The sequence below is a fragment of the Rhamphochromis sp. 'chilingali' genome (assembly GCF_963969265.1).
Source record: "Rhamphochromis sp. 'chilingali' genome assembly, chromosome: 1".
Taxonomy (NCBI): Eukaryota; Metazoa; Chordata; class Actinopteri; order Cichliformes; family Cichlidae; genus Rhamphochromis; species Rhamphochromis sp. 'chilingali'.
The window spans coordinates 11546159-11573277 of NC_137929.1; the positions used below are offsets into that span (position 1 = coordinate 11546159).

The following is a 27119-nucleotide window of genomic DNA, read 5'->3' on the forward strand; positions in this document are numbered from 1 at the left end:
GAGTATGTTTGGGGAGTGCGACTGTCTGTGCAGTGTCTATTTGTGTCTGTCTACACGTTGGGTGAGTGCCGAGTATTTGGTTGTGCATATGGGGGTGGGAATGCACGTTTGTGTCCGCGTGTGCCTGTTCGTCTGTGTCTATATGTCAGGTTGGGTCTTAGACTCCACCTCTCTGGGTACATCTCAGGCCCTCTAAAGTACGGAGGCCTATCTCCCCTCACCACACTCCCTGCCGGTGGCTGATGCCCTCAGACATTGGTGTGTTGGTGGTCCTTGTCGTCTGGGGCTGGGCGCTCATGTATGTACCGGCTCACTCCTGGTGGCCGATTGGCGGGGCCTGGCACCTGTGGCCCGGCTGGGCTCCTTCCGGGGGGTGGGATGCCCTCAGGCCTCTGGCCTCTGGGCCTGAAGCTCGGTCCTCTCTGGCACAGCTGGCTGCCGGCAGAGCCCGCGGGCACGCCACTGCAACCCCCTCTGGCCTCTGCTCCGTAGCTGCGGGGTGACCTCTCCTTTGGGGCTTTACTCAGCTCTTCCCAGGAGGGTGGCACGGTTTCCCCCCCTTTGGTGGTCCTCCTCGGGTCCTTGTACTGTGGGGTCTCTGGATATCTGGGGCCTGGATCTCCTCCATACCTGCTTCATGCCCTGGTGGACGGGGCTGTGGCTCCCCACACTCCCTAGCAGATCATTACATGGAGAAACCTTTGGAATACAAGCATGCTGATCCACACAGGTATGCACACAGGTGTACACATGGGTATTCACAGACGCGGACTACACCTTTCTTGGCTGCTGCCTCAAAGCACATTGTGCGCTGTCTATCTTGCGTGCTGCACAATATCGTTTATTATTTAGTATCTACTGTTATCTACTGCTAGCTAGTTTATTGTGATGGTGCTGTTTTTTTATTATGTTGCTCTTTGTTGTTTGCTTTCTCTTCTGTTTTTTTTCTCCATACAGGTGACCCAGGTGTTTTGTTTGTGTTTTTTTTCTCTCTCCCCCCCTTCTCACCGTCTCTTCTCCCCTTTGGTTTTCTTTCTCTCCCTCTCTTTCTTTCATTCTTTCCCCCTGTCCTATCCCACAGTCATGTCTGTCCCGTTTGTAGCAACCGAAAATAAAATAAATTCATAATTATAATAAAGGTCAATCACATGGACCAATATGGCAAGGCCATGATGATCCACTTGGTAAAATAAATCCGCTTGGCATCTCTCTTGGCCTTAAGACAACAATTCTGATGGCTAAAGATCCAAACGGGACACAAAAAAAGAAGAAAAAAAAATATAGAAACTTATTGTCAGTCCTCGTGCATGCTGTGGAAATAAGTGTCTGTGTCATGAGGTGACATGTGAGCTTATCTTTGGTCAATAAAGCTGAACGACGAGTTTTCACTTTGCTTGTTACGCTTGTTTAGTGACGTCTGGGTTTCTGTGGAGCCCGAATTTTGATGAGTTCTGGTGAAATCATCTGAGATCATCTGAGCATCGGTGAAGAGTCAGCAGAGAAAGTGTGGGACAGAAGTTTGCTTTGGACACATGGACTGAAATCAAAAAGTAACAAACAGGATTTCCAATGGACAGTATGGAGAAGTGAAAGTACACAAAGGCTGTGCTGGAACACGTGCGTTACACTTTTTGACAGCTGAGAACAAAACACAATATTTTGCATCATCTCTGCAGTGTCTCTTCTTTCCTCTGCTGTTGTGCTTTTAGCTCCAAACTGTTTTAAATGGTTTGTCAGCAAGCTGACCTCTGACCTCTGCAGTACTAACTCCTGACCCGTACAAAGAGCGGGCGTTTCTGACCTTTGACCTGCAGCTGTATGTCTCTCAGTCTCAGTTCTTCTCTCCGTCACTGATGGAGCAGGTGTAGTTGCTGCTGACAGTCAGTCGTTTGTTTTCTCAGAGTGAGGCTGAAGTCTGAACTGTTCAGAGCATCAGGTCTCATCAACGTGCGCTGCTGTAACGCCGCTTTGTCCTCTGAGATCACCAGGTATGAAACCTGAGTGCTGACAGAGCAGCAGGACAGATGTTCCCCCTCATTCACCTCCACCACCACAGCCAAGGCATGCTGGGAAACTGAGGACACACAGACGGAGAACTGAAGTGTCTGCTGTGTGTTCATCTCAGAGTCCTCACAGGTGACACATTAGCTCCAGAACACCAAGCCAGGTGTTTGAAGCCTGACAGGGATTCTTCCCATCCAGAGGGAGGATTTAGCTGCACAACAATGAACATTAGTGTGTAGTTTAGAAACACAGACTGTGCCTGCACTGCATCTAGTGAAGAAAACTGTTACTGCGAGAGAACGAGGCTCCTTTAAAGCAGCTGATATTAAGGTTGAAAAATCAACAATAAGCTGATGTAATCAACGTTTCACAAAATGGTCAGCAGCTAAAATCTGGAGCCGTTCTTTGGTGGTAATTAACAGTTTGTTCTTGTTAGGTAATTATGTAATTAAAGGTAGCAGCAGAAGCCTTGTGTTGAAAGCCCATTCACTCACACATTCACACAGTATGTGTGTGTCTGTGTTACACTGTGGACATCCCTTCTGTTGGAGCGCCATCTTGTGGCAGGTTTAAGAAATGTTATTCTTGTAAATCCAAACTGATGCACCTCCATAGCAGACTGTGGAGGCTCTCAGTGACATGAAGACTTGATTTATACTGTCATATTCTCCTGTTACACAAACCACAGCACGCTGAACATGGATGAACTGAAACTCCCAGCATCTGACTGAGGAAAAGCACAAATCATTCTCACACTGACTCCTGCTTGATTTTAGATTTGCTTTAAAATCCTCACACTTTCATATGAAGCACTAAATGGGCTCCAGACTGTTTATCTCAGCTTCCTGTCAAACACACTGCTGCTCACACCGAGGCTCAGTTTACTCCTCCAGCCTGGCTTAACCTGCTGTCTGTTAAAAACAGTCCCACACTCCTCTGTTTAATCCTTCTGATCAGACTCTTTGATTTTGTATTGTTTTTACCTGAAGTTGTGTTTTTGACATGGTTCTGTCTGTGAAATAAAGCTCACACACACACTGCTACAGTCCTTCATACACTTAGAAACGAAGCTGCTCCTTTCCTCAGTGCTGACACATAAAGAAGAGTTGGTTTTATATCCAACACGTCTCTGTTCCAGAAAACAGCTTCAGCAGCCTCTGAGTCTGAACTTGGAGTTGGTTATAAGCCACAGGCCTGTGTGCACAGCAATGAGGAAATATAATGCAGTAAGTGAAACATGGATGTGTGTAACAGATTATCCCAAAGGTTGATTCTGTTCATCTGGACGTTCTCAGTGAAACATTTCGTCTCTCGGTCAGGTGACTCCTTTAGTCTCAGCTGACTGCAGGTTTCCAAACCTTTGTCACTGGATCACTCACTTCATCTCCAACGTGTCCCTGACACAGACAGCTGGAGCCGTTACAGCAAAATCATTGATCATCGTTTTTATAACATTAGCTGGTGTTGGTGGGCAGGCTAGCAGTGCTAATTGTTAGCACTAGTTCTGCTCTCTCCCTTTGTCTCTGTTATTGTTGGTCTTTAGTGAACAATATAAAGTGTCTTCATGAGACTGTTGCCTAATGTTCAAATGTAGATAACACCACCTGCACCAACCTGTTACACAGCACAACCCTCTGGTGTAGCTTTGGCTGGAGCACATATTGGCAGCTCCAGTGACATCACCACTCCATGGTGACATCATCTCTACAGACTGTGGCTGTTACATATCCTCACCTGGTAATAATAAGACTGTCCTCAGCTGCACACAGCTCCAAGATGAACAAACTGAAGTAAATACAAATTAGAGTTACGATAGATTGAAATCTTGTAATCAGAGCTAATTCTTAGTGAAACTCTCACAACATCATATCATGATCCTGGGTTAGTGTCTCGGTCTCAGATCACAACATCAGCACAGGCTTGGCTTGGGTGAGGTATTGAGTGGTTCTTGTCCATGACAGCTGCAGGTACAGTGCCATCAGCCATGCTGCACCACATGTCTGCCCAGGAACATTAGTGTGGCTGAGTCTCATGTAAACATTGTGCTAAAGTGGTGGGAAAGTGGCTGCAAGCTGGCTGCACTGTGTCCAATACTCTCAGTATGATATCCACAAACCTCTGAGTGTCACAGAGTGGGCCTGTGCTCAGCTCACTGTGCCCCATTGAATTCTACTTGCATAGTTTTACAAGTAAAATTAAATATACAAGTTGCTCAATGATAAGTTATTGTAGTAACAACTAAGTCCATGGTTATTATTTGTTAATAGTAGCTTAAAGCTTCTGCACCAATCATGGAGCACCAGGTTTAGAGCATGTGGATCTACAAAAGTAAGTCCCAGTAAGATGGGCTGAGCCTTACATACTAGAAGAAACATGTCATTCCCAGCAGATGAAGCGCCCTTTAAAGCAGGATCTCACTTTAAACCTAATGAACTTGCTATGAGCATGCAGTGCATTCATGGTTATTATTCATACGATTGTGGGTAGCTAATAAAGTGCAACTATCACATTACATTTTATTATTAAATTGTTGTTAACAATCCCTTCACTTCTGCTTATCTAATTCATGGTTGCAGGATGGCTGACAGCTTCCATTAGGCAGGAGGTAATGTCCATTCTGGCCACAGTGCAACCCACAATGTGTAACTGACACTATTATATTGCATTATGTCACATTGTTACATCTTTTTAATAAATGATGACAGTCAGCTGAATTTGCTGCCCCCTTGGTGGAGGACATCAGGATCAGCAGCTGCTGCTCCATCACAAACACCCCAGAAGAACAACACTGGATCAGATTATCTGGATGTGTTTGACAGGGACAGTGTTCATGTTCATGGACATCAGGACAAAAACAGACGATGGAAACCTGCCAGATTTGAGCTAAACTGCTCGTTTCCATGTGTAGTCCCTGGGAGGTCACATGACCAACAAAGACACACAAGCTGTGTCCCAAAACGTCGGCTGCATCCTCCGGAGGCCGCATTTGAAGGCCGATGACGTCACAGCCAGGCGACGAAGGCTGTCCTGATTCCTCGACTCCTTCAAATGCGTCCTTCATTCCCCCGAATTTGAAGGATGGGTCGAGTGTGTCCTTCGTGGCCCACCATATCCCAGAATTCATAGCGCGGCCCAGCCAAATTTCAGCTGCCAACAATGGCGGCTGCTACTAAGTTTTAAAATTTAACGAGGGAGTACTACTTACTTACAATGAATTCCTTACACTATATAATTTTCCCGTCAGTGTTGGGGAATTCTCAATGGTGCTTGGTGCCATACCCTCAGGGACTTTAATGTTATATAAAAACACTGACAGCTCAATATCTGCCTCAGTCACTCTCCCTGATCCAGCTGAGTCAGCAGTGGGAAAAATCTGCTTTTCACAGGAACTTGGTAACAGCAATAAGAGAAGACGTAGTTTATTCCAAGAAGATATCATGTCTCTCCCATATATAGAATATCTTACTGGAACCGACATGTTCCAGATATCACCTGGAAGACAGTCTGGATGATCCCATAAATATCTAATTGTGAACAAGGTGAAGGAAATCTCATATCATCAGATCATCCAGAAACTGTGGCACATCTCTTTTGGTTCCTCTACACAGAGATTCTGGAAGAATTTAGCAGTTTTGTTATTGTCTATAGTTTAAGGGAGTTTTCTTTACGATGGGAAAATGTTTTATTCTTTTTCTTTAAGTTCCCCAGGAAGAATGATAAATGTTTTTTTATAAAAAAAATTGTTAATACTTTTAGCTATTTTATATCCATGAATGTAAGTTTATTAATAAAACACCATATTTCTGCCTTTTTATAAGGATATGAATTGTACATACAATCAATTTCAGACTCAACCAACAAAAAGCCTCTCAGAACAATATTTATATGTTGATTTTTTTCGCCTACTCATATCATAATTTTTTTACTCCTGGTTCTCTATGTTCATGTTCTGTTCTTTTGTAAACTTCATCTGTTTGTATGTTGTATACTCAGTGTGTTTCAATAAAGTTCGATTTAAAAAAAGGTACGTTCTAAACGAAGCTTCAGACGTCACTGATCACGTGACTCTGGCCAAACGAATCAAGCCTCGACACGGTGCTTCTGAAGCAGCGCGTTGATCTTTCTGACACACGCACCGGAGCGTCAGCTTCAAGCGGACCATCACTACGTCTCACATCTAAAGGTGTCAAGGTAACTTTGAACTGAGTTCAGTCAATCTGGAGTTTTTCCAAGTTTTCTGTTGCTCTCTGTGAGAGAAGAGCGTTAAAGGCGGGGCTCTCCAGAGTCCAGCAAAACCGGAAACCACAGCTGGGTGTGTGTAAGTGTGCAAACCAATAGAATGCATCGTGGTGGGGGGGCATCACGGGCAAGAAAAAAATAAAATAATCGGTCGTATCCATGCTTCCCCGACGTCATGCCAGCGCATATTGGGAAATTCGTAGGCACCGATCGGTTTTCTATCAGCCATTTGCTGGGAGTAAGGGCGCCCTCCGTTTGCGAGGTGCGCCTGCTGCTGGCGGCACAGGGAGGAGAGGGCGGGGCGGCGGGGAGTCTCTGGCTGGCTGGAGCGGCATCTAATAACCAACTCGCAAAACAAAATAAAAACAACAAACAGATATTATGATACAGACTTATAATCTGCACCGATGTTTTTTCTAAATTCTATAAAGTGAGCGCGAGAGCCCTCGGTGCGCCTGCGCGCTGCTGAAGTCAAAATAAACTTTATTGTCATCTCCGCTACAGACAGTCCAGCATATAGAGAGACGAGACGACGAGGCTGCAGTTACAGCGGTGCAAGTAAACAAACAATAAATATAAGAAGAGTAAGAAAATAAATCTACACTTTAGGACTCGGGGTAAAGGATCAATAACAATTTAAATTTATAATTTACAGTTTGATGATTTAAAGTCTCACACAACCCGTCAAAAGGGGCGGGGCCGGCTGCTTCCAAGTAGAGCACATTTCATTTATAATGATGTAAATCCAAGCCCATCATGGATTCACGATCTGAATTCTGGGTTGTGTGAAATCCCAGAAATCAACCTTAGACAAAGTGAATCTGTGAACTAAGGTGTAGGTCTGTTAGGTTAATTGTGCTGATCCTCGGGTTGGGGGATTTGTGTTTGTACTGGAGCGCAAAATTCAAACCAATGGAAGATGGACAACAAAAGTTCAAAGCCATCAGGTGCTCAGGTTAGAAAAAAGAGAAAAGATGCAGGTAAGCAGACGTGTGATTGGATAATGGCAGCTCATCCTGAACCAATCAGACTAAACGCCAAACAATACATTATGTTACAGATTTTAATATTAATTAGTCATTGTTACTTGTTGATTTGTCCTTTTCTCATTGTGTGACGAATTATGACGACTGTTTGGTAGCTGTTATTGTCTCTCTCTCTCTCTTCATGTGTGTTTCTCTGGTGAAACAATAGTTTTGTGTTAATGTTAGGGCTGCACGATTTTGCATAAAATGAGAATCACGATTTTTTGGCTTAGAATTGAGATCATGATTCTCTCATAACAATAAATAAACATAAAAACAACAAACGTCTCACGTTTTGTTGTTGCAGCAAAATGTTGTAGTGCTTGAAATTCCGTCTCCACCGTTGCTCGACGCTGCGTGTACAGAGCAGGTAGTGCAACAATAGAAAAATAGTTGCGGGACGGCACTGTGTAGCGTTTGTCTAGGGTGTTGATCGTTTTCCTAAATCCCTCGTTTTGCACAGTGTTGATGGAGCCATATCTTTGGTCAGGTGATAAGTGATAGCCTCCGTAATGTCTTTGTGCCTGTGGGAGTTCGACGTGTATAGGGAAGCGCTGTATAAGGTTCCCGTTATTGATGTTTGGGTGGTTGACCGGGACGGATTTTCTCCTGTCACTTTCTCGTCATCCCTGACGTGCTCTCCGTTGTTGTTTCCCTGCTAATTTTAGCATCACACGGCACAGCTTCTGTATCACGTGGTATAAGGCTCCGCCCTTGTCATTTGTTGAGCAGGAAGAGTGAGCGCTTGTTTTTATGCAGAGTACGTCCCGGATCAAAATGTGAAGTTTTACAAATCACCACTCCTGTTATTCATGATGATTTCAATAACATCACATAATAACATGTAACATCCTGTAAGCAGTGTCTGCCTGTGTCTTTTCTCTGCAAATGAACATTTTCAGCCAATATAGGTAATACATCAACATGGCTGCCGTGGCTAAGTTAGGAATATTTATAATGTCATTTCCAAAACTTGCATATGATCTGCAATTTGTAGCAGATCTGCTGATTGTCACAGAGCAGCTGGAGCAGTCTCAAATGCAGGTCAGTCCACTGCTGCCACCTGTGGCCAAGTGCCATAGCTACTGCTGGATGAATTCGTGACACATCTGCATTGAGTCTTGACAATCCACATTGCTGGCGTTGCATCTTTCAATGGCAGCAATGGCAGGTATCAGTGCTCAAACCTTTTGTGTTTGTTTCCAACAAGTTGCCCACCTCGGGAAACAAAAATGTGTTCTTTTACTTGTCAGATGAACATATGAGACACTTTGACTCTTCAGTGCAGTGTGGAGCCTAACAAAGATCTGTTTTGTGTCCCAGCTGATCAGCAGGAGGAGGAGAGTCTGAAGGAGCAGCAGAGGAACATTTTCAGCTACTTGGACTCAGCTCAGCCACTACAGAGGAAACAATGAGCTCAACACAGAAGGTGACAGACAGAGCAGGACCATATGAGCAAAGATATTTATCACCATATACATCTGAACATTTGCCATAACGATGTAGCTGACGATAGAATTGACACCAGACAAAATACTTTACAGCTGCACAACTTTATTAAAAACCCATCAATGTATTTTCACTGAAACAAGCAGCTGTTGTTTATGTGCATTAAAGTTATATAAAAATGTAACAGTGCAAATGCAAATTCCTCACTGACAGTTTAACCAAAAGGCGTTTCCAGTGGAAACTGGCCGACACATCCTGAGCATAACCATGTATAATATCCACTAAACTTCAGAAGAGGTTATACAGTCGTGGCCAAAAGCTTTGAGAATTGCATAAATATTGGAACCTGGAGAAGTTGCTGCTTAAGTTTTTATAATAGCATTTTGCCTGCACTCCAGAATGTTATGAGGAGTGATCAGATGAACTGCATCGTCCTTCTTTGCCATGAAAACGAACTTAATCCCCAAAAAGCCTTACCACTGCATTTCATTGCTGTCATCAAAGGACCTGCTGAGACCATTTCAGTGATCGTCTTCTTAACTCAGGTGAGAATGTTGGCGAGCACGAGGCTGGAGATCATCATGGCTGTATCCCGATTCAGGTTCTGCAGCTTTAAAGTCCTCAAGGGCCGTGTACTCAAAGACCGCTAAGGCCGAAGTGCTGACTTCTGCTAAATGGGTCAAACTGGGCAGAAAGTCTACAAACACATAACATCCTTATAGAATATGATGTAACACTATAGATCAACTTAGCTCAGAATATATAAAGCATATAAACAATTACAGCAATGTGATGCAACAAACACAGCAGCTACTGATCCAAAATACTCAAAGCTTCATAGAACTGAAACCAACATTTATTTTTAGCTCCATTCTGCTGCTGATACATACTTTAGGTTTCTGAACATTAAACTTATTGCTGCCTTTCATAGTGTGTAACTTGAAGGCCCTGAGTACTTTCTCCCACACTGGAAACACTGGGATGATCACATTATTTGAACATTACCTAATAAGACTGATTCAGGACAGACAGTTATGTTAAACTTTCCTAGCAGTCCTTCACAAACAGGGAACAGTCTGTCTATTCTCTCCATCTGTCAGCTGCTGCTGGCTCTTCCTCCTCCTCTTCCTCACACACTGCTGAGTTTGTCCTGGTGGATCATCAGGGGTGCAAAGCCTCACAGATGATGTGCAGCAGTGGGTCCCTCAGTCTGTCCTCACTCTGGACACTTGCAGTCGTCACACATGGAAATCAAATGTGTGATAAGCTGCAGGATTCAAACACAAGTGTAACTTATAAACACATGTTCATACTTTTATTCCACAATCAGAGAGAAAGAAACAGAGAGAGAGTGCAGGACAGACAGACAGGTGACAGTCTCAGGTGTATACACTGCTACACAACAGCACCAGAGAAGCAGGATTTAGTGTTTGTGTTATTACGAGTGTAAACAAGAAGAGTTCCAGATGGTGCAGTGGACACATGTGTGACTGCTGTGATTAAAGCATCTTTCTTTCAGCTTAACGAGTGAACCGTCAGCTCGTTCAAACACACGTTAAAGTCCGTTTGGCTCGACACCACCGAACAGAGGCAGCAATATAACATAGCTAACATTAACAGTGCAGTGAATCCTGCTTGTGCCGTGATGTTCAGGACTGCAAACCGAGCAGCATCACTGACTTTCAGCTTGTTGTGTTTGTGGATAAATGACTGACTTTAATTATCCACAAAATCATCACATTCTCTGTCAGATTAAGGTCGACTATTGAACGGCGTATATTTTAAAGGCTTTAAAACCAAGTTAACGCTGAAAGTACAAACATCACTAATGCCACATAACTCTGCCGACAAGGCATAGCTATGGCTATGAAATGCTCTTTGTGTATCGCTTCTTCATTATGAAAGATGTCATTAATGCACTAGTAATGTCTCATCTGGAGTATTGTTCAATCATTTGGTCAGCAGCTAATAAGACAGATCTTAACAGACTTCAGTTAGTCCAGAATAAGGCGTCCAGATTAGTGTGAAGATGTTCATACTATACTAATATTGATAAAATGCATAATAACCTTTCTTGGCTTCCTGTACAGGCTAAAATATTCTATGGCTTACTTGTAGTTCTAAAGAAAGCAATTCTGTTAAACACACCACATTTATTCTGCTCAGCTGCAGTATCCAGATGAAATACATCATCATATTACACAGTTTTCAACAAGCTGCAATTTAGTAAATGCTCGAGTTAAAAGTAACGTTTTGTAAAACTGTTACATTTAGAGCAACTTTTAAGTGGAATAAGTTGCCTTAAAAAATTAGAGAATTATTCAAAACTTCAATGAACACTTAAAAGCCGATTTACAGAGCTTTTAGTTGTTGTAAATATTGTAAGACATGATTTGTTTTTGAAATTTGTGTAATGTGCCTCAATGTTATTGATATTATTATTATTGATTGCTTATATTTTAACAATTGTGAAACCTCACTGTGGATGTAAGAGTGAAATTATGTGGATATCTTGAATTCACTTTATTGTGTAATATTTTATGTGAGTATTTGACGGACGACGAGCAACATCTGTTGTGGAAGCTAACGGGGTTCCTTTAGAATAAACAAACACAGGATTTATTATCACTGAATAATTATGTATAAATCTATACAAATTATAGAAATATGTAATAGGAAACAACAAAATAATCTAAATTATAAAATAGTGTGTGCGTGTGTGTGTGTGTGTGTGTGTGTGTGTGTGTGTGTGTGTGTGTGTGTGTGTGTGTACAAACAGGAGGGATGGGCATGAGTTTAGTGTTTGAACAGTCATGAATTATCTTTAACAGCAGGTTGGATGTAATGTGTTAGAACTACCAGCAGGTGGGGATAAGAGACCTTTAAGGTGTTTGGTGCCACGCTCCACCTTCAGGTTTAAAACTAGTGTTAATGGAGTTTGAAGGTTGAGTTTGTTCCACGACTGCATTTCACTCACTGCCTCTGTTTGTATCTCTGTCACTGCAGGACCAACATGGAGCCAGAAGTCAGCGCTCTCAGGAGGCCGACAAACCTCACAGAAGAAAGGGAGAGAAAAAACACACCTGTGACGAGTGTGGGAAGGGTTTTACTGTGAGGGCTAAACTAAAACAGCATCAGGTCATCCACACTGGAGAGAGACCGTTCAGCTGTGACTTGTGTGGAAAGTCTTTTTCCTGGAAGGGTTACCTAAAAAGACACCAACTCATCCACAGTGGAGTTAAAGCGTACAGCTGTGATCAGTGTGGCAGAGCTTTTACTCAAAGTAGCAACTTACAGAAGCATCTAGTTACCCACTCTGGAATTAAGCCATACAGCTGTGATCAGTGTGGCAGAGCTTTTACTCAAAGTAGCCACTTACAGAGTCATCTAGTTACCCACTCTGGAATTAAGCCATACAGCTGTGATCAGTGTGGCAGAGCTTTTACTCACAGTAGCAGCTTACAGAGTCATCTAGTTACCCACTCTGGAATTAAGCCATACAGCTGTGATCAGTGTGGGAAGGGTTTTACTGTGAGGGCTAAACTAAAACGGCATCAGGTCATCCACACTGGAGAGAGACCGTTCAGCTGTGATTTGTGTGGAAAGTCTTTTTCCTTGAAGGATTCCCTAAAACAACACCAACTCATCCACAGTGGAGTTAAAGCGTACAGCTGTGATCAGTGTGGCAGAGCTTTTAGTCACAGTAGCCACTTACAGAGGCATCTAGTTACCCACTCTGGAATTAAGCCATACAGCTGTGACGAGTGTGGGAAGGGTTTTACTGTGAGGGCTAAACTAAAACAGCATCAAGTCATCCACTCTGGAGAGAGACTGTTCAGCTGTGACTTGTGTGGAAAGTCTTTTTCCTTCAAGGGTTCCCTAAAAAGACACCAACTCATCCACAGTGGAGTTAAAGCGTACAGCTGTGATCAGTGTGGCAGAGCTTTTAGTCACAGTAGCCACTTACAGAGGCATCTAGTTACCCACTCTGGAATTAAGCCATACAGCTGTGACGAGTGTGGGAAGGGTTTTACTGTGAGGGCTAAACTAAAACAGCATCAGGTCATCCACACTGGAGAGAGACCGTTCAGCTGTGACTTGTGTGGCAAGGGTTTTACTCTGAAAGCTTCACTAAAACAGCATCAGGTCATCCACACTGGAGAGAGACCGTTCAGCTGTGACTTGTGTGGGAAGGGTTTTACTCTGAAAGCTTCACTAAAACAGCATCAGGTCAGCCACACTGGAGAGAGACCGTTCAGCTGTGACTTGTGTGGAAAGTCTTTTTCCTTCAAGCCTTCCCTAAAACAACACCAACTCATCCACAGTGGAGTTAAAGCGTACAGCTGTGATCAGTGTGGCAGAGCTTTTACTCACAGTAGCAGCTTACAGAGGCATCTAGTTACCCACTCTGGAATTAAGCCATACAGCTGTGATCAGTGTGGCAGAGCTTTTACTCACAGTAACAGCTTACAGAGTCATCTAGTTACCCACTCTGGAATTAAGGCATACAGCTGTGACATCTGTGGAAAAACTTTCAGCCAGAGAGGGAGCCGAAATACACACCTACGCATTCACACCAGACATGATGTGTACTGCTGTGAACAGTGTGGCAAATACTTTACAACAGACGCACACTTACAACAACACATGTTTACCCACACTGAGGAGAGACCTTATCAATGTGACCTGTGTGAGAAGACTTTTAAATCTCCACGTTACCTGAGCCTACACCAAGAGATCCACACCAGAAAGAGACTCTACAAGTGCAGCTACTGTGAGGTATGTATTTATATTGTTATCTTGTCATTTTAGCCTGACTGTTTGGAACAACTCTGCTCATTAAACTGTGTTAGCATGTTAGCAATTCTACTGCATGGAAAAGCAGCTCTGAGTGATTGTTCAGATTTTCCTTTCAGTTATGATTTTAGTATTACTGTAGTATTATGGTGGTAGTATTGTAGTTATTGCAGCCCAGTAAACTGAGGGTGTTAACTGAAACAGTCAAATGTAGTTGGACGTCTGCAGAGATGCTCTTTATTTCAGGCGACGTTCAGGATACAAATGTTGAAGGACTGACTTACACTGTCTTTGTGTCTTTGTTTAGAAGCAGAGCGACACAGATGGATCCAGTTCTCAACCCTGTCATCACTGTGGTGGTGGGAAAGACTTTCATTGTGACCTCTGTGGAAAAACTTTCAGTTGGCAAAAGACCCTAAAAAGACATCAACGTAGACACACTGGAGACAAACGGAAATACTGCAAAGAATGTGGGAGAAGCTTCACCACACCAAGTGATTTAAAACAACATGAACTGATTCACAGTGGGGTTAAAAAGCACCTCTGTGATCAGTGTGGGTCATCCTTCACCACTGCAGGTCAGCTTAAATCACACAAACGAGTCCACACAGGAGAGAAACCACACAAGTGCAGACACTGTGAGAGAAGCTTCTCACAGTCAGGTAATCGTAACAGTCATGAACGTGCACACATGGAAGGAAACTACAGCTGTGACCAGTGTGACAAGAGCTTCAGGAATCTCAGTTCATACTCTGCACACAAACGATCCCACGTTACTAATAAACTGTTTCACTGTTACCAATGTGCCCAAACATTCACCTCATTGTCTGCTCTGTGCAAACATCAGCGCGATCACTCAGGGCTGAAATCACTCCCATCACTGGATCACAGTGAATCTGAAGACACAGAAAGATCCTCTGGTTTCTGTGTCAGACTCAAAAAGCTTGAGATCAGGCTCCACAGAGTTCAGATAGAATCATTTAAACTTGTGTTGAACTGAACTGGTTGCTGGGCTGAACTTCTACCTAATACAGATCTACATGGGATCTTCTTTTCTGTTTTTTACTGAGTCAGTTTTGTCCTTTTTTCTCTGTCCTGGTTTTGCTCGTCTGTAAATAATTGAAACTCAGTCAAATAGTTCATTGTTCTCCAGCAAAACGTTTTGGAAACTCATGTTTAACCTTTAAAACTCTGACATGTTTTAGCACACAAGGCTTCATCGGGGAGTTCACTCATGATTGGACCATGAGAACAAAGGTTTTTAGTTCTTTCAAAGAGAGTCTTGGAGATGTTTGATGTTTCTGTTTTTCTGAAACCACCTGAAAGAAAAACTATTTTTCTTGCTTTATGTAGTGTGGAAGTTTTTAATGTTTCTTCATCTGTGATGTTCTTGAATGTGTTCACGTGAAGATGGTACAAATAAACTGTCCTTTCAGCTTTAGCTCCTAATTTATTCATTATTTATGGATGTAGCACAGCAGCCGTCTCTTGATTAACACATGGAGGGCTCGGGATCTGATGGTGTCGTCTCCCTAATTTGCCCACTCAGTAAATCTCACTCATGGTCAAGAAATTGAAATAAACCTTGTTTCCCTGCTGGATAGTGATCCACTGTAACTCTGCTCCTCCTTCCTGTTTAGGATTTCTGTGGCTGAAGTAAAATTCCCTCCATCCATCACTTATCCCAGCTAACCCAAAGTGAAATAAAGTTTTGCTCGTCTTAAAAAAGCATTACAATAATGGGCATTACCAATGCAAACTGAATGATACAGAAGATGAAAGAAGAGACTTTGATCAGTTAATAAAGCTCATGATCTTGATTTATTGTGGCTGCTACACAGATACTTCTGGGTCACTTTTCTCAGTTAGGAACCTTCCTCACCAAACTGACTGTTGGACCACACCCCTGGTTTTATGAGAAATTATTTCAGCCATGATTTCTCTTCCTGTATTTCAGAGTAAAGACTGAAGTGACAAATGGAAGCATGTTTAAAAAACACAATGTGAGAGAGACGTTGAGGTCCTTAGAAGTTACCCTGGGTTTTTCTGTCACCCTGCTAGATGTTACACACCTTGTTATTGGACTGATTTCTACTGCTGGGCCCTATTTCAAGAAGCCGGTTTAGAAAACCCAGAGTGAAAAACGATACTCAGGGTTGAGTAACCCCGAACTGTCCAACTCGGAATATTCGGTTTCAGAAAGGCTGATAACAATTAGTTCAATCAACGCGGAGTTGCTTTAACCCCAAGTTAAGCGCGCGCACGAGGATACATAAAGCCCTGATTAGTGGAGTAGTGGAGCACAGATTAAGCAAGTCACCATGGAGACGGAGGGAAAGAAGGCGCGGTCAATGTATTTCACAGCGCTTGAGGCTGAAATTCTGATGGCAGCATATGCCGATAACATGCGGAATTTTGCGGAAAAAAAGTAACACAGCCACAGCTGCAAAAGAAAGGGAGCATGCATGGCAAAACATAGCCGACAGAGTCAATGCGTGAGTGTTAATTTAAACATTGATCTAGGGATTTCCACCCATTTAACACGTCATTTTATTATATTTTATTTTATTTTTTATTTTATACATTTTATTTTGTGATGTGATGTGAGAGCAGGTGCAACCCAACAGGCCCCAAACGTTCCTAGCAGCAAGTAAAAATGAAATATAAAAATATAGTCCAAACAGGTAAGGTGTAATTGTATTACGAGCCATAGTGCTTGGTCTGTTTGTCCGATGTAAATCAATTGCAGTTAGAGGCTACATTAATTTTCTTTCTGTGAGCACTTATTGCAATTATCTGAGCACATTACAAGTACATATTTGCTTAATCTGTATGCTCAAATGTACCCATTATAGCCACTAGAAAAAAAGCAGAGGCCCGAAAAACAGGTGGGGGTCCTCCACCACCACCACTCACAGAGGCTGAGTAGCTGGCTTCCACATTTGTGATAATGTTGGCATCACATATGATCTTCACAGTGCAGAGAACACAAATTAGCATCCATTACTATAATGAAATAATTTGTTAGTTTGAAATGCTACAGGGAACTATGTACCTGTACATTAATGCTGTGGAAAGACTTCCTGTTCACATAGTCTCCTTCATTTACTGAAGGAGCAATGATTGGAATGTGAGTGCCATCTATACAGCCAATCACGCCTGGGAACCGTGAAAATAAATGTAAAATTTAAGTAGTAGTTCAAGTATCACCACATCATGTATTAAGTTTTGTTCATCCTGATACCTGCAATTTTGTGGAATCTCTCTTTGATAAATCTTGTGGGTCTATGACCGGGGAACACCACAAACGAGTGCAGGAGACGTTTCAGTGCAACTGTAACATTCCTGACTGCCCGACAGACGGTAGCCTTGGAAACGTGCTCAGCGTCATCAATATTATACAGAAAGCTCCCGTTTGCAAAAAAATGCAATACAAATAATATGTACAGAACTGAGAGAATGTCCACAATGTGTCACATGAGCAATATTAGGCCTGAGGATGTTATTCAAATAAATTATAGATTGTGCTGAAAAACGGTAACGTTCACACAGAAAATCATCAGGAAATGGTAAAATGTCCAAACGCGCTCTAATCACTCTCTCCCGGCGGAGAGCTCTGCGGAGAATTTGGGCTTCAACATCTACTGGCTCTTCAAGGAAGGGGCACGCCATGTCTGACACTTCCTACAGTCAGGTTTCCGACAAAGAGGCGGAGAAAGTCAGGGTTAGTTGGAGTAAACCTGCTGGGGAGCAGGTTAGCTTCACAGAGTGTCATAGTAACTCAGTCAGAATTAATCTAAACTCGCTTTGTGAAACCGAAAACCCAGAGTTTTCGTTAACTCAGGGTATACTTACTCAGAGTTTGCACTAAACCGGCTTCTTGAAATAGGGCCCTGCATTCTATCTGGGTCAGATATAAACCAAGTTTAGGTGGAGTTTATTTTCCTTGTGCTGACTTTTTACAGTCAGTTACAATAACTCGTACTGCTACTAGCTAGCATGACGGAGTTTCTATACAGCTGGGTGGTGCTGTGATGTTACTGATAGTGAACTTTATTTTAGTAGAGTTTCCAACCGTCCCGTAAAAAACTGAATTGTTCTGTATTCAGAGAAAATATTACGCATTTCGTGTTGAGCTGAGAAGGAACACAGTTTGTCCCGGTGTTCTGTCAAAACATCCTACCGTAGCGTAAATTTATGGTCTTGTCTATCAATCCGTGCTACCTTATCAGAATATGCTACCTTACGTGGTTAATGGCTCCGTTGTATAGGTAGCGTGTTCAGATGGCCCAATGACACTATTAAAACATGCTTCCTGCTTGGATTTATATAGGTAGCATGTTCAGATGGCCCAATCACTTCAAAACTTTGAGTTATTTCGCTAGGACGTTAATAACATGCTTCCTGCTTGGATTTATTTAGGTAACATGTTCAGATGGCCAAATCACACTATTAAAACATGCTTCCTGCACACAATCATCTAATGTTGACAAAGAATACAAACACACATGGAGGGGAAAAGACAGCTGTTTTTATTTGAAGTTGTTCTGTGTTTTCCTTACATTTTTTGCATTTATATTCTTCGTTGCTCTCTTTATATTTTTCACATTCAAAATGTGCCCATCTTTGGCAAGATTCACACTGCACCTGGAAAGGAAAAATAAAACACTCATATTCTGTTTGGTGAATACTATTAGTCAACATTTTTATCATGATTGGCAAGTAATGATACTAAGACTTATGTGTTTCTTTTCTTTTGTTTTGCTTTACCATTTCAATCATGCTGCGGTCAGCATTAGCATCTAACATGGAGCAAACAATAAGATAAGATAAGATAACCTTTATTAGTCCCACACGTGGGAAATTTGTTTTGTCACAGCAGGAAGTGGACAGTGCAAAAGTTATGAAGCAAAAATTTGAATACGATAAGAATAAATACAGTACACAGCTGTACAGAATAGAATAAAAATAATATACTATATACAGTAGAATAAAATAGAATAAAAATATACAATAAGATAAAAATAGAATACAAATGCTATATACAACTGAGTAAAAATACAACGATGCCAGAAAAGATTATTGCACTTAGTGTTATTGCACATGTGTGGATGTGTGTGTTTGTTCAGGTAAAGTCTTTGTTGTGGAGGCTGACAGCAGTGGGGAGGAAAGACCTGCGAAATCTCTCCGTCCCACACCGTGGGTGCCGCAGTCTCCCACTGAAGGAGCTGCTCAGTGCTGTCACAGTCTGCTGCATGGGGTGGGAGATGTTGTCCAACAGGGATGACAGCTTAGCCACCATTCTCCTGTCACTCACCACCTCCACTGGGTCCAGAGGGCATCCTAGAACAGAGCTGGCCCTTCGGATCACCCTGTTCAGTCTCTTCCTGTCCCCAGCAGAGATGCTGCCGCCCCAGCAGACCACACCATAAAAGATAGCAGAAGCCACCACAGAGTCATAGAAGGTCTTCAGGAGTGGGCCCTCCACTCCAAACGACCTGAGTCTCCGCAGCAAGTACAGCCTGCTCTGCCCTTTCCTGTAGAGGGCGTCTGAGTTATGATTCCAGTTAAGTCTATTGTTCAGATGAACACCAAGGTACCTGTAGCTGTCCACAGCCTCAATGTCCATACCCTGGATGTTCAGTGGTTGCAGTGGAGAATGCTTGTGCCTGCGGAAGTCTACCACCAGTTCCTTGGTTTTACTGGCGTTGATCTGGAGGTAGTTCAGCTGGCACCAGTCCACAAAGTCTTGGGTCAGACCTCTGTACTCCTTGTCTTCCCCATCAGTGATGAGGCCGACTATTGCAGAGTCATCAGAGAACTTCTGCAGGAAGCACTGGGTGGAGTTGTGGGAGAAGTCTGCAGTGTAGATGGTGAAGAGGAACGGAGCCAGAACCGTTCCCTGTGGGGCCCCCGTACTGCAGACGACCCTGTCCGACACACAGCCCTGAGTCCTCACATACTGTGGTCGGTCGGTGAGGTAGTCCAAAATCCAGGTAGTGAGGTGATGGTCCACTCCAGAGTTCTCCAGCTTGTCCTTCAGAACCGAGGGAAGAATGGTGTTGAAGGCACTGGAGAAATCAAAGAACATGATTCTCACAGTGCTTCCAGCGGTCTCCAGGTGAGCGAGGGAACGATGTAGGAGGTGAATAACGGCATCATCCGCTCCAATGCCAGGCTGGTAGGCAAACTGAAGTGGGTCCAGTGATGAGCTTGTTAGGCGCCGAAGCTGAGCCAGGACCAACCGCTCCAGGGTCTTCATCAGGTGGGATGTCAGAGCCACCGGCCTATAGCTGTTGAGGTCCTTGGGGCGTGAAGTCTTTGGCACTGGAACAACACAGGAGGTTTTCCAGAGCTGTGGGACTCTTCCCAACCTCAGGCTCAGGTTGAAGAGGTGCTCCATCACCCCACACAGTTGGTCCGCGCAGGACCTGACGACCCTCGAGCTGATGCCATCTGGACCCGCTGCCTTCTTGCCATTAATCCTCCTCAGTTCCCTCCTAACCTGGGTGGTTGAGAGAGACAGGCTGGAGGCTTGTGTTGAGTGTGTATTAGATGCTGCAGTTGGGGGTGGGGGGGAGTGAGCAGGGTGAATAGAAGAGGTGTGAAGTGTCTGAGGTGTCAGAGGTGGAACAGCAGCAGTGGGGGTGGGTGAGTCTGCAGCCGATGTTGCAGACTGCCTCATGGCTGAATCAAATCTGTTGAAGAAATGATTCAGTTCATTTGCCCATCTCACATCCCTCCCAGGCAGAGAGTTCTGCTGTTTGTGGCCCGAGATGGTTCTGAGGCCTCTCCAGACTTCACCAACGTTGTTTTGCTGAAGCTGTTTCTCCATCTTCTGCCTGTAGCTGTCCTTCCCATTCCTTATCAGTCCCCTCAACTCTCTCTGCACCCTTTTCAACTCCTCTTTGTCTTTGGATTTGAAGGCCCTCCTCTTCTGCTTGAGGACAGCTTTAATTTCTGGGGTAATCCAAGGTTTGTTGTTGGAGAAACACCGTACAGTCCTGGTAGGTACGGTGTTATCCACACAGAAATTAATATAGTCAGTAATGCATGTAGTAAGGCCGTCGATGTCCTCTCCGTGGTCGTCACAGATCACCTCCCACACAGTCGACTCAAAACAGTCCTTAAGAGCCTCCTCGCTCTCCTCTGACCATCTCTGCACTGTGCGGGTGGCTGGTGGCTCCCTGCGCACTAAGGGCTCATACACAGGGACAAGGTGCAATGCAGTTATCCTCAGCGTTCCCTGAAACACATTCATAGTTAGGTTTTAATCAAACATTATTTATTGAATAATTAAAAAGTAATTGTACATGTTTCCCAAATATACTTCATGGAAAATTAGTCTCCTGAATTTTTTATATAGGGAGATAGGCCTCCATACCTTGGAGGGCCTGAGATGTCCCCAGAGAGGTGGCGTCTGATACCCAACCTGACATATAGACACAGACATACAGGCACACACAGACACAAACATCCATTCCCACCCTCATGCTCTCATATGCACTTCACACTCAACCGACGTGGAGACAGACATAAAGCTGAAATACTGATTCAATGTTCTCCAAAAGTTGATTCTGTTCATCTGTTCGTAGCGTTTTGTGGGAGAAACGTTTCGTCTCTCATCCAGGTGACTCCTTCAGTCTCACCTGACTGCAGGTTTCAATCTTATAAACAGGACATTTACATAATGACTGAAACCAGCCCACTGAAGGAACAATGGGCTGGGAGGTCAGTTCCTTAATCTTAATTATGCAAATTCTCATGACCATTGATCAACAACCACTGATCAATGGTCATGAGTACCATTCACAGCGAGCTGGGGAATGGCTGCAATCACAGCATTGTAAGATGGTGACAGATGTACCCTTAGGCCCCCTCCTCGTTTCAGAGATGGTCTTTCCCTTTTCACTAAATGGCCTACTTGACTCCACCCTCAAACCAGCGTTCCTCCAGGATGTTACATCCTCATCATTGAAAAAGTGTCCACTGGCCTGTAGGTGTAAATAGACTGCAGAGTCCTGGCCTGACGAGGTGGCTCTTCTGTGTTGTAGCCAGAGGTTGTTTGGTTTCCCCGATGTATAAATCCTGGCAATCCTCTTGCACTTAACAGCGTACACTATGTTACTCTGTTTGTGTCGGGGGACCCGATCCTTGGGGTAGACCAGTTTTTGGTGCAGCGTGTTTTTGGGTTTAAAAGCCACAGAGACCCGGTGTTTAGAAAAAATGCATCTCAACTGCTCCGATACTCCTGACACGTACGGGATCACTACAGGTTTTCTCTTAGGCAGCGGTTGTCCTTCTCACCTGGATCGGCTGGAGCTTTCTTTAGGCGCCTTTCCAGCTTTGACAAAAGTCCAGCTGGGACACACTTATGCTACGTCCAGATGAACAGAATCCACTTTTGGAGATTTACTTTCCTGGATGATTGAGAATGCATCAAGACGTTCCTCCTAAAGTGTTATTCAGTGTTGTGACAGTCAGCTGCTTCAGCTGCTGCTGGGATGGGCTGTGGCAAAGAGAACAGAGAAAATCCAAATCAGAGTTTTTCTCTGAATTAAAAGCAAGGAAACAACAATATATTCTACATGGTGAAACTGATGGTTTATGGTGTTTGGGTCTGTTTTTCTGTATTCATGCAGATAAAGTGTAAACTCAGATGAATTATACCATCAAATGTTAAAGGAAACTATCAGGATGAATGTCTGTGAGCTGAGAAGGACGTGAAGCGAGCAGTTTATCCCAGAGCTGAAGCTGCTCTGTGTGCAGAGATGAGCTCAGATTCCTGCTGTGATTGATCAACAGTCACAGAAATGTAGACTTGTAGTTATTACTGCAGTATGGTCACAGCAGATACTGATAAACATGTATTATGAGGATGGATGATCATGTTTCTCACTCTCTCCTTTAAATCTCAGTTTTTTTCTTCTTCACAGTTTATCTGTTAATTTATTAATGAATAACACTGAAAGAGTTTCTGTTATATTTCCCCTTGAACATCAGCTTATTAGGGCGGCATTAGGAAATAGCCCCCCTCCAAAGAATGAATAAATGAATGATGATAATAATGAAATGATTCAAAAGCAGAGCTCAGAGTGGTAGAATGGTCAAACATGGATCCACGGGTGGTTCAACTGCATTTGGTGACGTGACTAAAGCAAATCTTTCAAATAATCCCACCATCAACGGGATGTTGTCTCCTTTACTATGGTTACTTTACTTGGTCACCGTGTGAGTTTCTTTGAAATGAACCAAATTCTTTTATTTGTTGATTGTTGCATATTTAACCTCTACAGTCAGGAAAGGAGGAGATGAGGCCTCAACAATGTTGGGTTGTAGCTGTGGTTCAGGTTAGAGTGAGTGTCCATGGAATAAATGTAAGTCAGTGAACTGGAAACATGACTGTGTTCAAACTTTGTTTTCCTTTTTATAATGAGTCTAATCAAAGGTGGACAGAAGTATCTCCACTTTGACTTTTCTGTGTCACCATCAGAGCTTCTGCACAGTGTGGAGAAAGATCCAGAAGCAGAGCTGGACTGCAGACAGTCAGTCAGAGCAGCTGTGTACAAAGTAAGACTGAACATCTGTCTGCTGATGGACTCATTTCTGAAAACTGGACTTCTTGTGTTGTTCAGACATTGAAGAGTTTTCTTTCTCTTTAGTCTCATTGTTTTTCTTTCTTTCAGCAGATGTTGGTCTGCAGGAGGTTTTAGATGAACATAAGATCAGCCTGAGGAGGAGATGTGAACGTGTGACTGAAGGAAGTGATGAAACAGGAAGTAGAACCCTCCTCAACAGGATCTACACTGACCTCTACATCACAGAGGGACAGAGTGAAGAGGTTCATACCCAACATGAGGTGAGGCAGCTGGAGACAGCTTCCAAGATGGACGCCCTCCATGACGCTCCAATCAGGTGCCAGGACATCTTTAAAGCCTTACCTGACCAACAGAGACCCATCAGAGTGGTTCTGACCAACGGCGTGGCTGGTGTTGGAAAAACCTTCTCAGTGCAGATGTTCACTCTGGACTGGGCAGAGGGCTTGGAGAACCAACATGTCAGTGTGGTGGTTCTGCTTTCATTCAGGGAGCTGAACCTGATCAGAGATGAGCAGTACAGTCTTCTGGAGCTGCTCCATGTTTTCCATCCAACATTACAGAAGGTTACAGCAGAGAAGCTGGCTGTCTCTCAGCTTTTGTTCATCTTTGACGGCCTGGATGAAAGCAGACTTTCATTGGATTTCACCAACAGGAAGCTGCTGTCTGATGTCACACAGAAGTCATCAGTCAGCCAGCTGCTGACAAACCTCATCCAGGGAAATCTGCTTCTCTCGGCTCTTGTCTGGATAACTTCCCGACCCGCAGCAGCCAATCAGATCCCTCCTACATGTGTTGACAGGCTAACAGAAGTACGAGGCTTCACTGACGCCCAGAAGGAGGATTACTTCAGGAGGAGATTCAGTGATGAAGAGCTGTCCAGCAGAATCATCTCCCACATGAAGACATCCAGGAGCCTCCACATCATGTGTAGTATCCCAGTCTTCTGCTGGATCACTGCTACAGTTCTGGAGCACATGTTGACTACAGAGCAGAGAGGAGAGCTGCCCAAGACCCTGACTGACATGTACTCACACTTCCTGCTGCTTCAGACAAACAGGAAGAAGAACAAGTACCATGAGGGACGTGAGACGAGTCCACAGGAGCTGACGGAGGCTGACAGGGAAGTTCTTCTGAAGCTGGGGAGGCTGGCGTTTGAACATCTGGAGAAACGAAACATCATGTTCTACCAAGAAGACCTGGAGCAGTGTGGTCTGGATGTGACAGAGGCCTCGGTGTACTCAGGAGTTTGTACAGAGATCTTCAAAAGAGAGTGTGTGATCTTCCAGAAACCAGTCTACTGCTTTGTTCATCTGAGCATTCAGGAGTTTCTGGCTGCTGTCTACATGTTCCACTGTCACACCAGCAGGAAGACAGAGGTGCTGAAGATGTTTCTAAAATCAGAATCTTTAATCAAGATGATTTTCAGTCTTTTTGATAACAAAGATCTCCAATCACTTGATGTATTTCTGAGGAGAGTCATGGAGAAATCCCTCCAGAGTAAAAATGGCCACCTGGACCTGTTTGTTCGCTTCCTTCATGGCCTCTGTCTGGAGTCCAACCAGAGACTCTTAGTAGGTCTGCTGGGTCAGACAGAGATCAGTCCAGGAACCATCCAGAGAGTCATCAACAACCTGAAGGAGATGAACAGTGATAAAATCTCTCCTGACAGAAGCATCAACATCTTCCACTGTCTGATGGAGATGAACCACCTCTCATTATTTCAGGAGATCCAAGAGTTCCTGAAGTCAGAGAACAGATCAGAGAAGAAACTCTCTCAGATCCAGTGCTCAGCTCTGGCCTTCATGCTGCAGATGTCAGAGGAGGTTCTGGATGAGTTGGACCTGCTGAAGTACAAAACATCAGAGCGGGGACGACAGAGACTGATTCCAGCTGTGAGGAACTGCAGAAAGGCTGGATGAGTCCAGATGTGATCACTAACATCATTGATCAGTGTAGGTTAGTAGTTTAATGTTGAAAATAAAATCAGATTGTAACCACAAAGTGTTTGTGTCCGTACGCTGCAACCTTCCACACCATTCCTTTATTGTACAGACTCAGCAGCAGCTCCATGGATCCCAAATCCAAGAGTGGAGAACAGATTTGAAGTGTGTCACATCCATGCAGTCACAGCTGTTTCCACCATGTTTCCACTGATATTGATCCTGTTCAATGACACGTTTCATATCAGTGAATATGTTCTTTAGGATGTCCACTGACATGTTTAAGTGTCCTGCTGGAAATCACTCAAATCATCCATGAAATCCATGAAAAATCCTTTTAGTGTTTCTAACTTCTCCCTCTGTCCTCTCTCTCTCTCCATCCTCCTCACTGCTTCTTTCACTGATAATCACACAAACATCGTATTCAGCTACAAAATAACACAATAATATCATCTGATCATCATTATTATAAGAGCAGGATCCATATTTGATATCAGAGTAACACACTGCTTGGTTATGTGCAGTCATCATCAGTGACTGTGGGTCAAACAGAAGCTCTCTGATTGGTTGCTGACCTTGGTCACCTGTCCACTCTCACCTGTTTGTGTTTGCTCTCTCTTTGCTGTCTCCATCCTCTCTCTCCTTTCTCTCCCTCTCTGTCTTTGTACGTCACTCAGGTCCAATGGAAACAGTGACATTTACAAACCAATCAAAGACAAACTGATCCATGTCAGGTTATAACAATATTCAAAGTGAATACAGTCTGCTGCTGGACACAGACAGGTAACATCATTTTGACCTGCTGTCACCTGGATCTGGACTCATAAACACTGAAGCCCTGAACAGGAATACAAATCATTTTCTGCCAACTAGCGACACAGCAGCAGATAATGGCTCAGAAAGCTCAAATGAGCCAATCATTTCTGTGTTTAGTTCCCCTGAAATCAGATCTGATATCAGCAGCTCTGAGTTCATTCATCATTATTGTCCAGTGATGAGATTTCTGCTCCGTTTGGTAACAGTCAGCAGGTTTTTCCTGCGTGTGGACGTGAACAGTCGTACCTGACAGCAGGTAGCAAACAGAGATCATCTTTCCAGCTGGAACTCTTCACTGAGCTGAACTCATTCAAAATGTTCTGGAGTCAAAACAGGAAACAGTCCAAATGTGTGTCTTCACTCTGACTCTGGATCAGATCTCAGTGACAGACTGTGGACATTATGGAAGCCTAAATGTGACACCATCTTCCTCCTTCATCTGCAGATTAAAGCCAAACAAAGATTCTCATTAAAAGTCTGCAGGTCTGAGAGAGACTCAATCGTTGTGTCATGTCAAACACAGTAAGAGGAGCTGAAGCACAGATGTGAAGAGCAGATTCATCAGATTATGACCTCACTCTGTTTTGTCTTCATATATATTCAGTCTGTGTTTATAATGCAGATTTTCTGCTTTTATAATAACACATTTTATTTTTTCTATCATCACAGACTGACTCAGTGTGGACTCTCAGAGTCTCACTGTGAAGTTGTGGCCTCAGCTCTGAAGTCCAACCCCTCCCATCTGACAGAGCTGGACATTAGTAACAACAAGCTGCAGGATTCAGGTGTGAAGCTTCTGTGTGCTGGACTGGAGAGTCCAAACTGTCGACTGGAGACTCTGAGGTGAGTTCACTGACTGCGGCTGTTGTTGTTTTTCTATATTTCAGGTCTTTGATTGATGTTTGAAACTTTCTTTAGTTCCTACATGTTCAGGATGTGTCTGAAGACAAATGTGAAGAAGTTTGAGTGCTTTCAGAAATGTTGTCTTTCCAAACGACTGAACAACAGTTTTTCCTTTTGGCTCCAAACAGAAGTGACAGACTTGAGCAGGGTTCATTTAAAGGCTGACAGAAGTGGAGTGGTGACGGGGAGATGTTTGACAGGACAGTGTTTCAGCCTCCACAGGTTCATGTTGTGCTCCATCAGTCAGTAAAGATGAAGTCAGTGCTGATGAGGCTGTAGAGTGTGTGAGGGATGCGAATGAGGATGATGAAGATCTGATGATAGCAGGTAAAAACAGGCTGCAGAGA

The 27119-nt window shown here is 43.6% G+C and overlaps 2 protein-coding genes across 4 annotated transcripts in view; both read left to right on the plus strand.

Moving 5' to 3' along the window:
* LOC308403394 (NACHT, LRR and PYD domains-containing protein 12-like) overlaps positions 1-27119 on the plus strand; it is a 1254170-nt gene that overhangs the window by 1161200 nt on the left and 65851 nt on the right. The window contains exon 15 of the mRNA XM_080892754.1: positions 26539-26712. Coding sequence (XP_080748880.1) covers positions 26539-26712 — 174 coding nt within the window. The remainder of the gene's footprint in view (positions 1-26538; positions 26713-27119) is intronic.
* LOC308403508 (uncharacterized protein) lies at positions 6046-14955 on the plus strand. Of its 3 annotated transcripts, XM_080892991.1 has the most exons (4): positions 6046-6195; positions 8592-8697; positions 11724-13496; positions 13822-14955. In XM_080892991.1, exons 2-4 carry the CDS (start codon positions 8680-8682, stop codon positions 14512-14514), a joined length of 2484 nt encoding a protein of 827 aa, XP_080749117.1. In that variant the 5' UTR covers positions 6046-6195; positions 8592-8679; the 3' UTR covers positions 14515-14955. The 3 variants fall into 3 exon arrangements, with proteins under 3 accessions (XP_080749117.1, XP_080749116.1, XP_080749115.1); XM_080892990.1 differs by lacking the exons at positions 6046-6195; positions 8592-8697 and adding an exon at positions 9064-9262 and having other exon boundaries at positions 13825-14955; XM_080892989.1 differs by lacking the exons at positions 6046-6195; positions 8592-8697 and adding an exon at positions 9068-9262.